Below are 12435 nucleotides of genomic sequence, written 5' to 3' on the forward strand. Positions count from 1 at the left end.
GTTTATCGTTAATGGCGTCCCAATCCGATACTCTCTCAGAGAATTCGGACTCATTTCTAGACTATATTACCATGAGTATCCCCCAACCATGAGAGGTTGGGTGGTACAACATTCATGAACAAGTATTTTGGAGGGAAAAGGATTACATACGCTGACCTAGAGAAGCAAATGTTGGCAATGAAATCAAAGCCATCTCAGGATCGTTTAAAGATGGCCGCACTGTACTTCTTAGCCAGTATCCTCGTCGGAGGCCGAAAGAGTGGAGAGGGAGCATCACATGTGGACAATTTCTTCCAGACTGTTGTTGATGACCTAAATGCGTGTATACAGTTCCCTTGGGGGCGGTATGCATTTGAACATAACTTGAAGGATGTCTCTAGCTTCTTGGAGAAATGCGACGGGGTTGTGCCGACGAGTTGGGTTTTTACAAGCTTTCCTATTCCTTTGGAGGTATTCTGAAGCTCTCTTGTACTTAGTTGTCTTATTATTAAATTGATGGTAATGTATTTTTGTTGTGTGTTCGTAGTTGTTGGCGTTTGAGGCAATTCCAAGCTTGAGGAACCATTTCCGAGAAAGTGTGAATAGTGCACGCCCTGGTTGCCCGCGGATGTGCAAAATGCAGTACAAACGCAAAGGTGTAACCAAAGCATTCAGTTTGAATGCAGTGAACGTGAATCTTGGTGATAATAAGGTAATTGATGTTTTATGTGTAGTCGAAACAAGGAGAAGAGACTTATGAAAACTTGGTGAAACTAAGGTAAGTAATGTTGTACGTGTATTTGGCACAAGATATTGCGAGTATTTGGTAGCAACATCGGCTGAGAAGGAACTTCTGGAAAGCATAGGGATGGGCAAGGAAAGTTGTTGGGCCGATGACAACGATGATGCAGCAGTCGATCGTTGGACCAAGATAATACAGAAAGGGAAAAAACAAGTTTTCTTTGAAGAACAGTTCGGTATCGATTTTGCGGCTCGTACAGCTCAGGTTGAAGGTCCCACCATTCCTGCTATTGGGGGAGGATCCAATAATGCAGAATCTGGACAGACTGATGCATATTCGGTGGATGCTCCTGGAGTTGAGGCTTTAAAAGCGATGGAAGGTCGTCTTATGAATGCAATCTCAGATGGTATGAAGGAAGTGAACAAAAAAGTCAAGTCATTGTCTGACCGGCTAACTCTTGTAGAAAACGAATTGAAAAGTCTTAGGGTGAGTGTTCCCGGAATGAGTGAACTGCCGTCAGAAAGGGAAAGTGATAATCCGTCCAACCAAGATGGTAGTGATAATCCGTCGGAGGAAGATGGTGGTGATACTCCGTCGGAGGAAGATGGTGGTGATACTCCATCCGAGGAAGATAAAGATGGTGGTTTTAAGGATGATAGTGTTCTCGCTATGGCAAACAAAGTGCAGAGTGAACATGGTAATGGTGATGATGACATGGATGATACTGCAGAGATGTCTGCAGCGGCTGAGCAGCTCGAGAGTGAGATGCTTGAGAAGGAAAATACTGAGAAGAAGAAAAAGAAGTGGGCGAGAAAAGATGATGGAAAAGAATTATTTCCTTCGAAAAAGCCAAAGGTTTGCGATAGTGCGAGGAGTCCCATTTGGACAAGAGCCCAGGAGGAGGCAGCTCAGAAGGAGGAAGCTCGGAAGGAGGTAGCTCAGAAGGAGGCAGCCCTGAAGAAGGACGCCAAGCAGAAGGGAGGTGAAAAGAATCAGAGGAAGAAGGCAGCTGAGTAGAAGGCAGCTCAGAAGAAGGCAGCAGCTGAGAAGGAGGCAGCCCAGAAGAAGGCAGCCAAGAAGATGAAGACAGGTAGAAAGAACAAGCAGACAAAGAAGAGAGGTAAGAAGGAATCGTTGTGAAATCCGTGTGTGGTTGTTTTAATAATGTCACAAGTAATCGGTTGAACTCTATTCGGTTTGTATGACTTCCTTGAATTCCCCTACGACTTTCTTGTTTGTTGTTGAAGACTTATGTTGTTTGAGACTTTCTGGTTGTTGTTGAAGACTTGTGTTATTTCTAGAACTATTTAGAGTAGGTGAAACTTTGAAAAGTTTCAGTTTCATCTAAGTCAACTACGTCAACTTCGTGAAACTAAAGTAAATTGTAACTGTGTAAAGTAGGTGAAACTTTTCAAAGTAGGGGAATGAGCAAGTAGGGGAATGAGCAAGTATGAGAAACTGTGTAAAGTTAAACTTTCATCTTAGTCTAACTTTGTGTAACTAAAGTAATTTGTAAATAGCAAAAAGAGCAAGTATGAGAAACTGTGTAAAGTTAAACTTTCATCTTAGTCTTACTTCGTGAAACTAAAGTAATTCGTGAAAGAGCAAGTATGAGAAACTGTGTAAAGTTAAACTTTCATCTTAGTTGTACTTCGTGAAACTAAAGTAATTCGTGAAAGAGCAAAAAGAGCAAGTATGGGAAACTCTGTAAAGTTAAACTTTCATCTTAGGATTACTTCGTGAAACATTGAAATTGATTGTCTTCGATAACAATTATTCCATAACATAAGATAATAGGAACATATACGATCTCTCAACATCATCCTTAAGAAAGTAATAGAGATATTCCACAATGACAACAACAAAAGAAAGACTTTCTAAGCGCCGACGCATGTCGTGGACTGGACGCATGTCATGGACTGGTAGGATTCGGGCGGGTAAGCTTATACTTGAGTTTAGCAATCTCTGCAGCCATCACATCCACACGCTTCCTTAACATTAGAACCTCTTCCTGAAAGTATCAAAATCTGTACATAAAACCCAAAAGTATCCACAAATTACCTCAAAATGTTTGCAAGTGAAGTATTTTCTCCCTGGTAAAGTGTCAAAATCGGTTTGATACTTCGGATCCCGTGACAACTCGTTGATGATTCTCCCCCCCCCCCCACAAGGGCATCTGGTCCGAATCCCACACTCGGCATCCGTCACGAAACCAAGCATGTCGATGTCGTCCTTCAAAGCCTTCATCTCCCTGTCCTCCTCGTATGGATGAGTCCCGATTCTGAGTATCCGAGTTAGGAAGAAAGAAGAAAACTCGAGAAGAGAGGGTTCGAAGAGAAATCTGAAATCTCGAGAGAGAAGAGAAATATAGAGATAGACTGAATAGTGGATAAATGAATGGGGGAAACAAAAAAAGGAGTCGATTCGATTCCGCATCGATTTTTGGGGAGAGTCAAAATTCAAAAAAATGGGTGAAAAAATTCGAAAAGCTCGGCGGAAAATTTTTTTTGTGTTTATAGTTTCACATAGTTTGTAGTTATACAAAAACCTTTAAAGTTTTACTTTTCTGTTATTTACAATTGTTTTAGTTTTACTGTACTTAGATGATTAGTGTTATAGTTATACCAGCTATATTATGTTTTCTATATGAATTTCTAATCTGGAAATGTAAAAATAATTTTGATTTCTTGATGTATATAACTTTTCTAATCTCATAATGTAATAATGTCTACGAAAAAACATCTCATAACAATGTATTTCCTCCCCGATTATTAGAAAATGTGATCCAGATATTAAAAATTTCTAGTTAACGTGATCCAGATTTCAGAACTATGAATAAGTAATGTGATCGAATAAGTAGCGTGATCTAAAGTGCAAGTAACGTGATCAAAAGTGAAATATAAATCATCAATAATATAACAGAAGTTTCACCAAGTTGTACAATCATACAACGCAGTCACGTAACGCAGGTTTCACAAAGTTTTACAATCATATAGCGCAGGTTTCACCAACAATAATATAACACAGGTTTTCACCAAGTTTTACAATAATATAACGCAGGTTTCACAAAGTTTTCCTTGAGTTCCATGTGTTCCTTAAGTCGCTTGTGATCCATGTGTACCTTGAGTCCCTTGTGATCCATGTGTTTCTTGTGTTCCTTGTGTTCCTTACGATCCTTCTGTTCCATGCGAGCAGTTTAACCAGCGACCCAAATTCCTATTCGGTACATACTTATTAGGACGGAGCCGCCTTTATCCTGCCGAAGGAAACCTTTTTCCCCTAGTTCTTCCCTTTTTCGTACTCTGGAGGTAAGGGACACTTTTCCTCGACTTCTTTTGGAATGATCCAATCAGACATATGAGGGACTGGATATATAGTCCTTCAATACGCCAAAGCCTACACACTAATCAAGTAATGATGCGAGATTATATCATACATGTCACTCAACTCTATTGGTCTATCATACTACAAACACTTAACGGGAGCGCCTATTGCATGGACACATGGGTATCTATCTATATCAAACATCCTGCAACTGCACGTTTTATTCTGAAAATCCACCAAATAAGTCATCCCGTCTTTTCCAATAACACTGTATTCAAGCTTAAAAGTGTTCAGCGGAGTCACTTGTAGTTTCTCACCTTTCGGTACTCTCTTATGCATTTTGTTCTCCAGTAAAGGAACCAATTTTTGAGTTGACGGTCCGGCTGCTACATCCGTCCTATGTCTATTGAACTACTCAGCTATTTTATCAATAATTGTATCAAGCATAGGCAGTAAAGACATCTTTCGTGTCTTTTCAAATAGTGCATTCAAAGACTTCGCACAATTAGAAGTGTCTATATTGTACTTTGCACCGGGGAAATGACACTTCGCCCATTTTTTGACATCGACACTTTTATCAAGATACGTAGCACACAATGGATACCTCTCCCTAAACTCTTGATACTGCTGTTCAAACTCAGCCTCTGAATAAACTTGTGCAACTTTCCTGAATTGTTCTGCAACCTCGTCCCTGCCATATATGACATGACCTTTCACATTGTGCGATAGATGCCATATATAATACTCATGTTTAGACATCGGATACACTTCAGCAATGTCTTTAATGAGACTTGTATTTCTGTCTGAAACGAACACCAATTCCGCCGAATCCGGTATAACAGTTTTCAGAGTTGTGAAAAACCAATTCTAGCTTGCATTTTTCTCCCCATCAACGACACTAAAAGCTATAGGATACTAGTGACGGTTTGGATCCTGAGCCGTGGCAATAATTAAAACACCACCTTCAACAGTCTTCAGAAAAGTTGCATCTACAATGATGACTTTCTTCATGTATTCAAACCCTTGAATAGAAGCTCCCAATGCAACAAATAAGTATTTGAACCTTTTGTTTTCATCCAATAACAAACTTGTTTTTGTATTTGTGTTCACCTTCTCTAACATATACAAATAAAAAGGCAATCTTTTGTATCCTTCCTCAGGACTACCACGCAAATCCGCAACAGCTTGTTGTTTCCCTCTCCAACATGTCGCATACGACACTTCCACACCTAATGTCCTTTGCACCAAACTGACCGGGGTTTTCGCAGTTGGTGTCTCATATAGTCCGGGATAATCCATATGCACTATAGCTGCAACACATCTTGGTGTAGGTTTCCTTTTCATTCCAGTACTTGACGTTGCACGAGAGCATGAATGCATCCCTGTGTATGTTCTAATCGAGAACGCTTCAGAATTATTTATCTTTGTAGCTCTCACAAGCCATTTACAACCCTCAGCTGCTCTCCGACATTTCACCACATATCGACTCTTATCTGAGTTGGCGATACTGATTCTGAAATAGTTATGTTGTGATGCTCTATCAATAATATCTTTGACAGCTTCTTTACTCGGAAATTCTTGCAACAACTGAAAACCCAAACCATCTTCTCACTCTTTAACCATTGGAATTTCTTTTGCAACACGTGGCAGCTCAATATAGTCGCTAATTGGACGAACACCCGTAGAGTTATCCACGTCGCCCTCATTCTCCACGCTGTCCATGTTATCCAAACCAATGCCCCCTTCGTCGCCTTCTCCATTAACAACATTATCCACCTGTTCAGCCCTCGTTAGATATCGTTATGCTTCTTCAATATGAGTAAATTAAGTGACTGCCCCCGGATTAACTTCAACTTCGGGTAATCCACTCGCAAGCTCACTATAGTTCCCACCATATGAACTTTATTTCTCACCTCTTGATTGTTGCTCCGTTACTGGAACTATTTCCATTTCTTCGATGACCTCTACATGCAAAATACTTCTTCTTCCCTCTTTATCCACTGATGTCAGATACACAAACACATCTTCATCATCCAAAATATATAATTGCCTCTTAGGTTCCACTACCAATGGAATATAACTCAGATTCAGCCTCTTTGTACATGGATCTATGGTCTTCTTCTTGCATATCATCTCCTTCAAAAACGAATAAGTGATCTCATCCAATGATGATGTCTTAAAAGATATAGCATACAAACGACCATCGCTTGGAATCCATTCACAATCATCTCCAGATTTTTCATAATGTCCATTATAGTCAAAGTGTATGTTTGTAGAAGAATAACCCATTATCTGTTGTACAAAAAAAATTAAACTCTTAAAGTTATTCATAGTTATCCAGTTTTGCTATTGAAGTTATACTAAGTTATATCTTGTTACACATTTTTGTCAGGGAGTAAAGTTTCACCTACTTACAATTTTCTAGTCTACCAGGTTCACACTATTCAACCCATTTATTTGGGAAATTCAGCTTTGATCTCCGACTTTTCTTGTTGATTATCCAATTCCACACACCACCCAACTCCCACACTTTCCCATTCTCCCCTAATTGACAACTCAAATATGAAATCTACTGTCTCATTAACCGAATGAGCTTTTTCATTCCACTTTGATGGGGTTATAAGATACAGACCGGAACCAAGATAGTGTTTTACCTGAAGTTGGGGATCCATTGCTCAATGATTCAGCATCCAAGCGAGCAGCCGCAGTCTCCTTTAGAATCGAAGAATCGCTGATTTCGATTTCAGGGTAGGAGAGCTCCTCTCGTGCCACACCCAATAATAACCGTATTGGAGGAGAGAGAAACAAACAATAAATCCTAATAAAGAGAGAGAAACAATAAGAAAACAATAAACCCATAAATCCACCTGGACAGGAGAGAAAGAGAAATCGCGCTTTGATTGGTCATATAGAGAGGGGCACTTTCGACTTTGCCCATCGATATGAAGAGTATCAGAATAGACAAGAGTACACCAGAATTCGTAAGAGTAAGCCAGAATACTTTTTACCTCATTAAGAGCATCTGAGATTATTACCCTAATCGGCGAGTCATTATTATTTTGTCAAAGTTAATCAAAAGATTATAAATGTCATTTACCTTTCATTAAAGATGAGGGTAAAAGTGGTTAGTGTAAACATTAAAAGTGGTACTTTAAAAAGGGAAACTGCCAAAAATATCAATTTCAAAGTACCACTTTTCATGTTTACACTAACCACTTTTACCCTCATCTTTAATGAAAGGTAAATGACATTTATAACGTTTTGATTAACTTTGACAAAAAAAACATATGGTTAACTAATCTAAATTTAAAACATCAACTCTAAATTTAAAACATCAACTCTAAATCCTAAATCATCAACTCTAAACCTTAAACCCCGAAACATCAACTTTAAACCTTAAACCCTAAAACATCAACTCTAAACCCTAAACGTAAACCCTAAAACATCAACTCTAAACCCTAAACGTAAACCCTAAACCCTAAATTTAAACTTAAAACATCAACTTTAAATCCGAAATCATAAACTCTAAACCCTAAACCATGAACCATCAATTCTAAACCCTAAACCCCGAAACATCAACTCTAAACCCTAAACCCTAACCCTTCAAATCTAAACACTAAAACATCAACTCTAAATCCTAAACGTAAATCCTAACCCTAAACCCTATATTTTCTGAAATTCGAACCCTAAACAATAAAACACTAAACCTTCAAATCTAAACCCTAACACATCAACTATAAACCCTAAACGTAAACCTTAAACCTTAAAACCTTCAAATCTAAACCCTAAAACATCAACTCTAGGGTTTTAGGGTTTAGAGTTTAGGGTTGAGGATTTAGGGTTTAGGGTTTAAAGTTGAAGGTTTAGGGTTTAGAGTTGATGTTTTAGAGTTTAGGGTTAATTTTTTAGGGTTTAGGGTTTAGAGTTTACTTATTACGGTTTAGGGTTTAGTGTTGATAGTTTAGGGTTTAGTGTTGAAGTTTGATGTTAGGAGTTTTCAAGGCTCCTAAGACAAATGTTGTAGTATAAATGATTGTCGAACCAGTTCTGAGAGATATCAAAGCACCGAGAATGCAAGTAATCACTTAATCTAAGTGCAACCAATGATTTAGATGGGTTTTAAACTATGACTAAACTAAAAAGCAATAACTGAATGATACTTTCTAGACTATGGGAAAAGAGAACTCATGGGTATAGGGATTAGACCTCGGGTGATCAAGTTTCGAACTAAGGATGGCAAACGATCAATCAAACTATCAACCTTAAGCTTAGACACAATCCTAAACAAACTCTATGTCTAGATGAATGTTCATTTACTAACACAATTCAAACATCAAATGTCTTTGGTTGAATAATATGAAAGCAATCATTACTAACAAGTCTAATGGCTATCTTAGCACCTCTAACAACAAATGTCTTTGGCAAAGTATGCTAAAAGCTTAGATGAGTTGTCTCGGGCATTTCCTCGAACACCTTTCGGGTGGGAAATGCCTAAGGATCAACTTCAGAGAGGCCAACTCAGAGGATGCATTATGAATACTCTACTAGCAAGGAAATATGAATGATCTACACTAAAACATCCTAGCTCTAACCTAATCACCCTTAATCTCCCTAACCCATGAATTCAAAAGGTGATTACTCACTAATCTCCATGATTCCTCTTAAACCCATGTTGGATTTCAGATTAATCATGTAGAGAAATACAGAAAATAGATATAAGAACACAGAATTTCAATAACAAACTGATCAATTGATTCAAAGAGATGACTTTCCAAAGGTTTTTGGTGGTTTTCTTAAGAACAAAAGATAATCCCCTCATTGTGGCTTACAGAGTATTAAAACATAGGTTTTCAGAATAAAAACGTGCATCATGAACCAAAAGGCCCTTGAGAAAACATGAATTCGAGTAGATAGGCGACGCGCAGCGACCTCGGCTGGTCGCTCCAGCACGTCGCTCCGGGCTTCGAGAGCGACTTGAGGGTGTCGCTGCGACAGGTCGCTCCGGCTCCAGTTTTGAGCTCCATTTCGTCAAAAGAGCGAGCGACTTCAGGACGTCGCTCCAACGAGGTCGCTCCGAGAGGTAAGGCACATCGACTTCACGGTGTCGCTCCGGTGAGGTCGCTCAGGTATGTTGCTCGTCCGATGATCACTTTAAAAACTTCTTTTGAGCTCCAAATGCACCCAAATGTCTCCAAGAACTCCATGTGGTACTCCAATACCTGATAAGGACTCATGTATGCAAAGTGCAACCTAAACATGGCTAAATCCTAATCTATATGATCAAAATGCACATGGATGGATGGATAAAACAATGGAAATATGCAAGATATCAACTCCCCCAAACTTGTTCTTTACTTGTCCACAAGTGAACTTTCTTGAACTCATAGGGAGAGAGGTTTGAAGGTGGGAGCTCATAGCCAAAGGAAACACAACTAGCAAACACAATTAGCACACTCTCTTATTACACTCTAGCTTCTCTAGGCCTATCTCAACTCTTTTTACCCTTACACTTATCATCAAGCATCCACACATTCAAATCAACCAACTCTCACATTCATTAAGCACAAAACATCAGGTGAATTCTTGCAAATTGTCAGTCGGTCCAAGTCATTTGGGTAAGGGAAGGCTTTTATTCAAGTGATTCAAGAGGTTCAAAACATATAATCTTTAAGGTGGTTTACTCTCGAAACAAGTAACCTTGACATTGCACATAATATATCTAAGAAAGGGATCAACTCATGCATACAATGCTCAATCTCCATTGTTCTACCCTTTCCCAAACATACAATTACACAATCATTCCTCAATGTCAAACCAAACTCACATCTCTCACTAAAAGATTTTAAAAACATCAGCTTTTTCTCCTTGAAATCTATAAGGGATTTTTCACAACCTCAAAATATTTCTTAGCTCCTAACAACTTTGCTAGCCCCTTTTCTTTCTTTTCTTTTTCTTTTCTTTTTTTTTTCGTTTTCTTTTCCCTTTTTTTTTAGGTTGGGGGCCAAGACTTTTCAAAACGTGAGCTAGAGGCTTCTCTACTTATCCCAATTAAACAATTCACTTAAGCACAAAGAGTCTATTCTTTTCATTTTTCATTTCTCCCAAATCATAATCACAACACTCACCCCCCACCTATAGCTAGATAATAGAGTGCCCAATCTAGCAAGAATGAAGATCAAGCATTGTCGTTCCTGATACTCTCAACATTATGCACATGTAAGACTTTCCGAAAAAGGCCTCACTCATCAAACAATGAAAGCTTAAAAGGGGGGAAAGGTTTTGGGAGTGGTCTACCACTAGAGATGTCAAAAAAGATTGGCATAAAAGATGTGACAACTCAAGTGTGTATAGCCATGACTCAGTACACAAGGGACCCTAAGCAAGAAGCATTAAGTTCGTTCAGTTCAAATAAGGTTGTAGTTGGCTTCAAATACTGAGTTTCAGCAATCAACAAGTTTCAAGAAGAGTTTTCAAGGCTCGAAACATACAAGTCTTTTTGAGAGGTGCATAGCTACTCAGGTGCAACGTAGTGTTCTTTTCAAGGCATTTAAAATCATTGCTCCCAATGCAAGTGAATGCAAGCTATATGCTCTAGACTCTCCTAGAAATGCAAATGATGCAAACTAAATGATTTTTTTTATATGCAAATAGGTATGCAATGCATGACTCCATGAAACAACATCAAAGCAAACATGATCAAATGCTTGGTACCTCCCCCAAACTTGAGTTACACAGTCTCTGTGTTGTCAAGTAAAGAGAGAGATACCGAAAAGAAAACTAATATGCAAAAATGAAATGGTATATACAAGGGAAAGAAAGAGGTACCTCCTACGGACAGTAAGTGGGGGCAGATGCCCCAGCATCATCGTCGTCAGGTGGGAAGGTGGTGTAGTAACCGCCAGATGCTGAACCGTAGTCTCCATACCATGGTTGGCTCTCAACCTCGTCAATCTCGACCTCACTATCAGAAGAAGCGAGGGATGGGGACTTGTTACCGGAGGTGGAGGGTTGAGTGGGTGGGTTCCTCCACTTACGCTGAAGCTGCGCAGCAGTGAGGGGGAAACCAAGAGCATCAGGCGGAGGTGGAGGCTGGGGGTTTGATGTGTTCGCGAAAGCGAAGTCTGCTGAGCTACATCCAGCTATTCCTCCCCTGGTTAAGACATCATCTACTTTCTTCATGAACTTGGCTGAAGTCTTTGCCTGCTTCTTTACGGTCTTGCTAAGCGCCTTGCACCCTTCAGCTTTTCTATCGTCCTGTCATGTGCCTTGTTCCACCTCTGAAGGCGACCAATGTGGTCATGAGCATCACGAAGAGCTCCAGGAGGAAGAACTCCGTCATGTGGCTTGAAGTAGTAGCGCGAAGGTCCATAGATAGGTTCAGATGTGTCTGCAACAGGTGAGTCAGGTCGCGTAGGAACACTCCTTTTCCTTGGTGGAGCAATGGGATCGAGAGACCCGTGTTCTCCAAGAAAATACTCCTTGGATATGTTGAAGCTGATAGCTCCAGGTATCTCTAAACTCGTCAGGTTCCGGTTTGGAAAAACCACTTCGACTGGCTTGCCCTTCAAGTAGTAGTGGTAGACGTAGTCCTTCCCATACATCCCACTGAAATAGGTGGCAATCCTCAAGTAGGTGCCATCAATGAACTTAGGCCCTGCTGCGTCCTTTCCCAAGGGAACATTCAGAAACTGGAGCAGTGGTGTGATCATCCCGCCTATCCCAACCTTTGGACGCGAATCAGAGGTGTACCACGCCCAGTCTCTGTAGTGCTGGAGACGGCCCACAAAGAAACTGACCATCCCGAAGGTAGCATAGATGTCGGTGCTTGGAAGGGGTAACACTCCAGGTTGGGCGTAGGGACGGATAGCCGGACAGAGCAGTCGCATGTCTTCCTCAGTGACAGTACCAGCTTGCTTCCGTGGGTAGAATGCATGGACGAGCATCCTGTGGAGGTAGCGTACTGACGGGTGTCGGATATGTGAGTTCTTGTCAGCCCCGGTAGAGTGTTTGTTTCCAGTGATCAACTTCCAAAGCTCTGTGGGGAGGTTCTCACACTTGGGAAGGGAGTGGTCTTCTAGGTCTTGGAAACCCATGACTCTCCCAATATCTTTGAAGCCTATGTTGTATTCTCTTCCATTGACCTTGAACCTGATTTTGCCCCATCCTTGCCTCACATGCGCAGTGTCATGGTAAGTGACCACAAGAGAAGATAAGAACTGACAAGTGACATCCTTGTAGAAAAGATAAGCCATGGTGAGGAGTTTTGGCATCTTCAAATGTCCTAGCATCGCCTCAATATCAGACTCAAGACCCAACTCCTTCAGCAAATCAAGGTCGGCGAACCTGGTTGGAGTCCAAGTGACCCCATCCCTCAAGTGATCATACAGCTC

General features: G+C 40.3%; 1 protein-coding gene across 1 annotated transcript; it reads left to right on the forward strand.

Moving 5' to 3' along the window:
- The first annotated feature begins 114 nt into the window (after positions 1-114).
- On the forward strand, positions 115-1738 carry LOC125576897 (uncharacterized protein At3g43530-like). The gene is made up of 3 exons (XM_048737415.1): positions 115-450; positions 527-691; positions 758-1738. Exons 1-3 carry the CDS (start codon positions 115-117, stop codon positions 1736-1738), a joined length of 1482 nt encoding a protein of 493 aa, XP_048593372.1.
- Positions 1739-12435: the final 10697 nt, after the last annotated feature.

The sequence above is a fragment of the Brassica napus genome, chromosome A8 (assembly GCF_020379485.1).
Source record: "Brassica napus cultivar Da-Ae chromosome A8, Da-Ae, whole genome shotgun sequence".
In the NCBI taxonomy this organism is placed as follows: Eukaryota; Viridiplantae; Streptophyta; class Magnoliopsida; order Brassicales; family Brassicaceae; genus Brassica; species Brassica napus.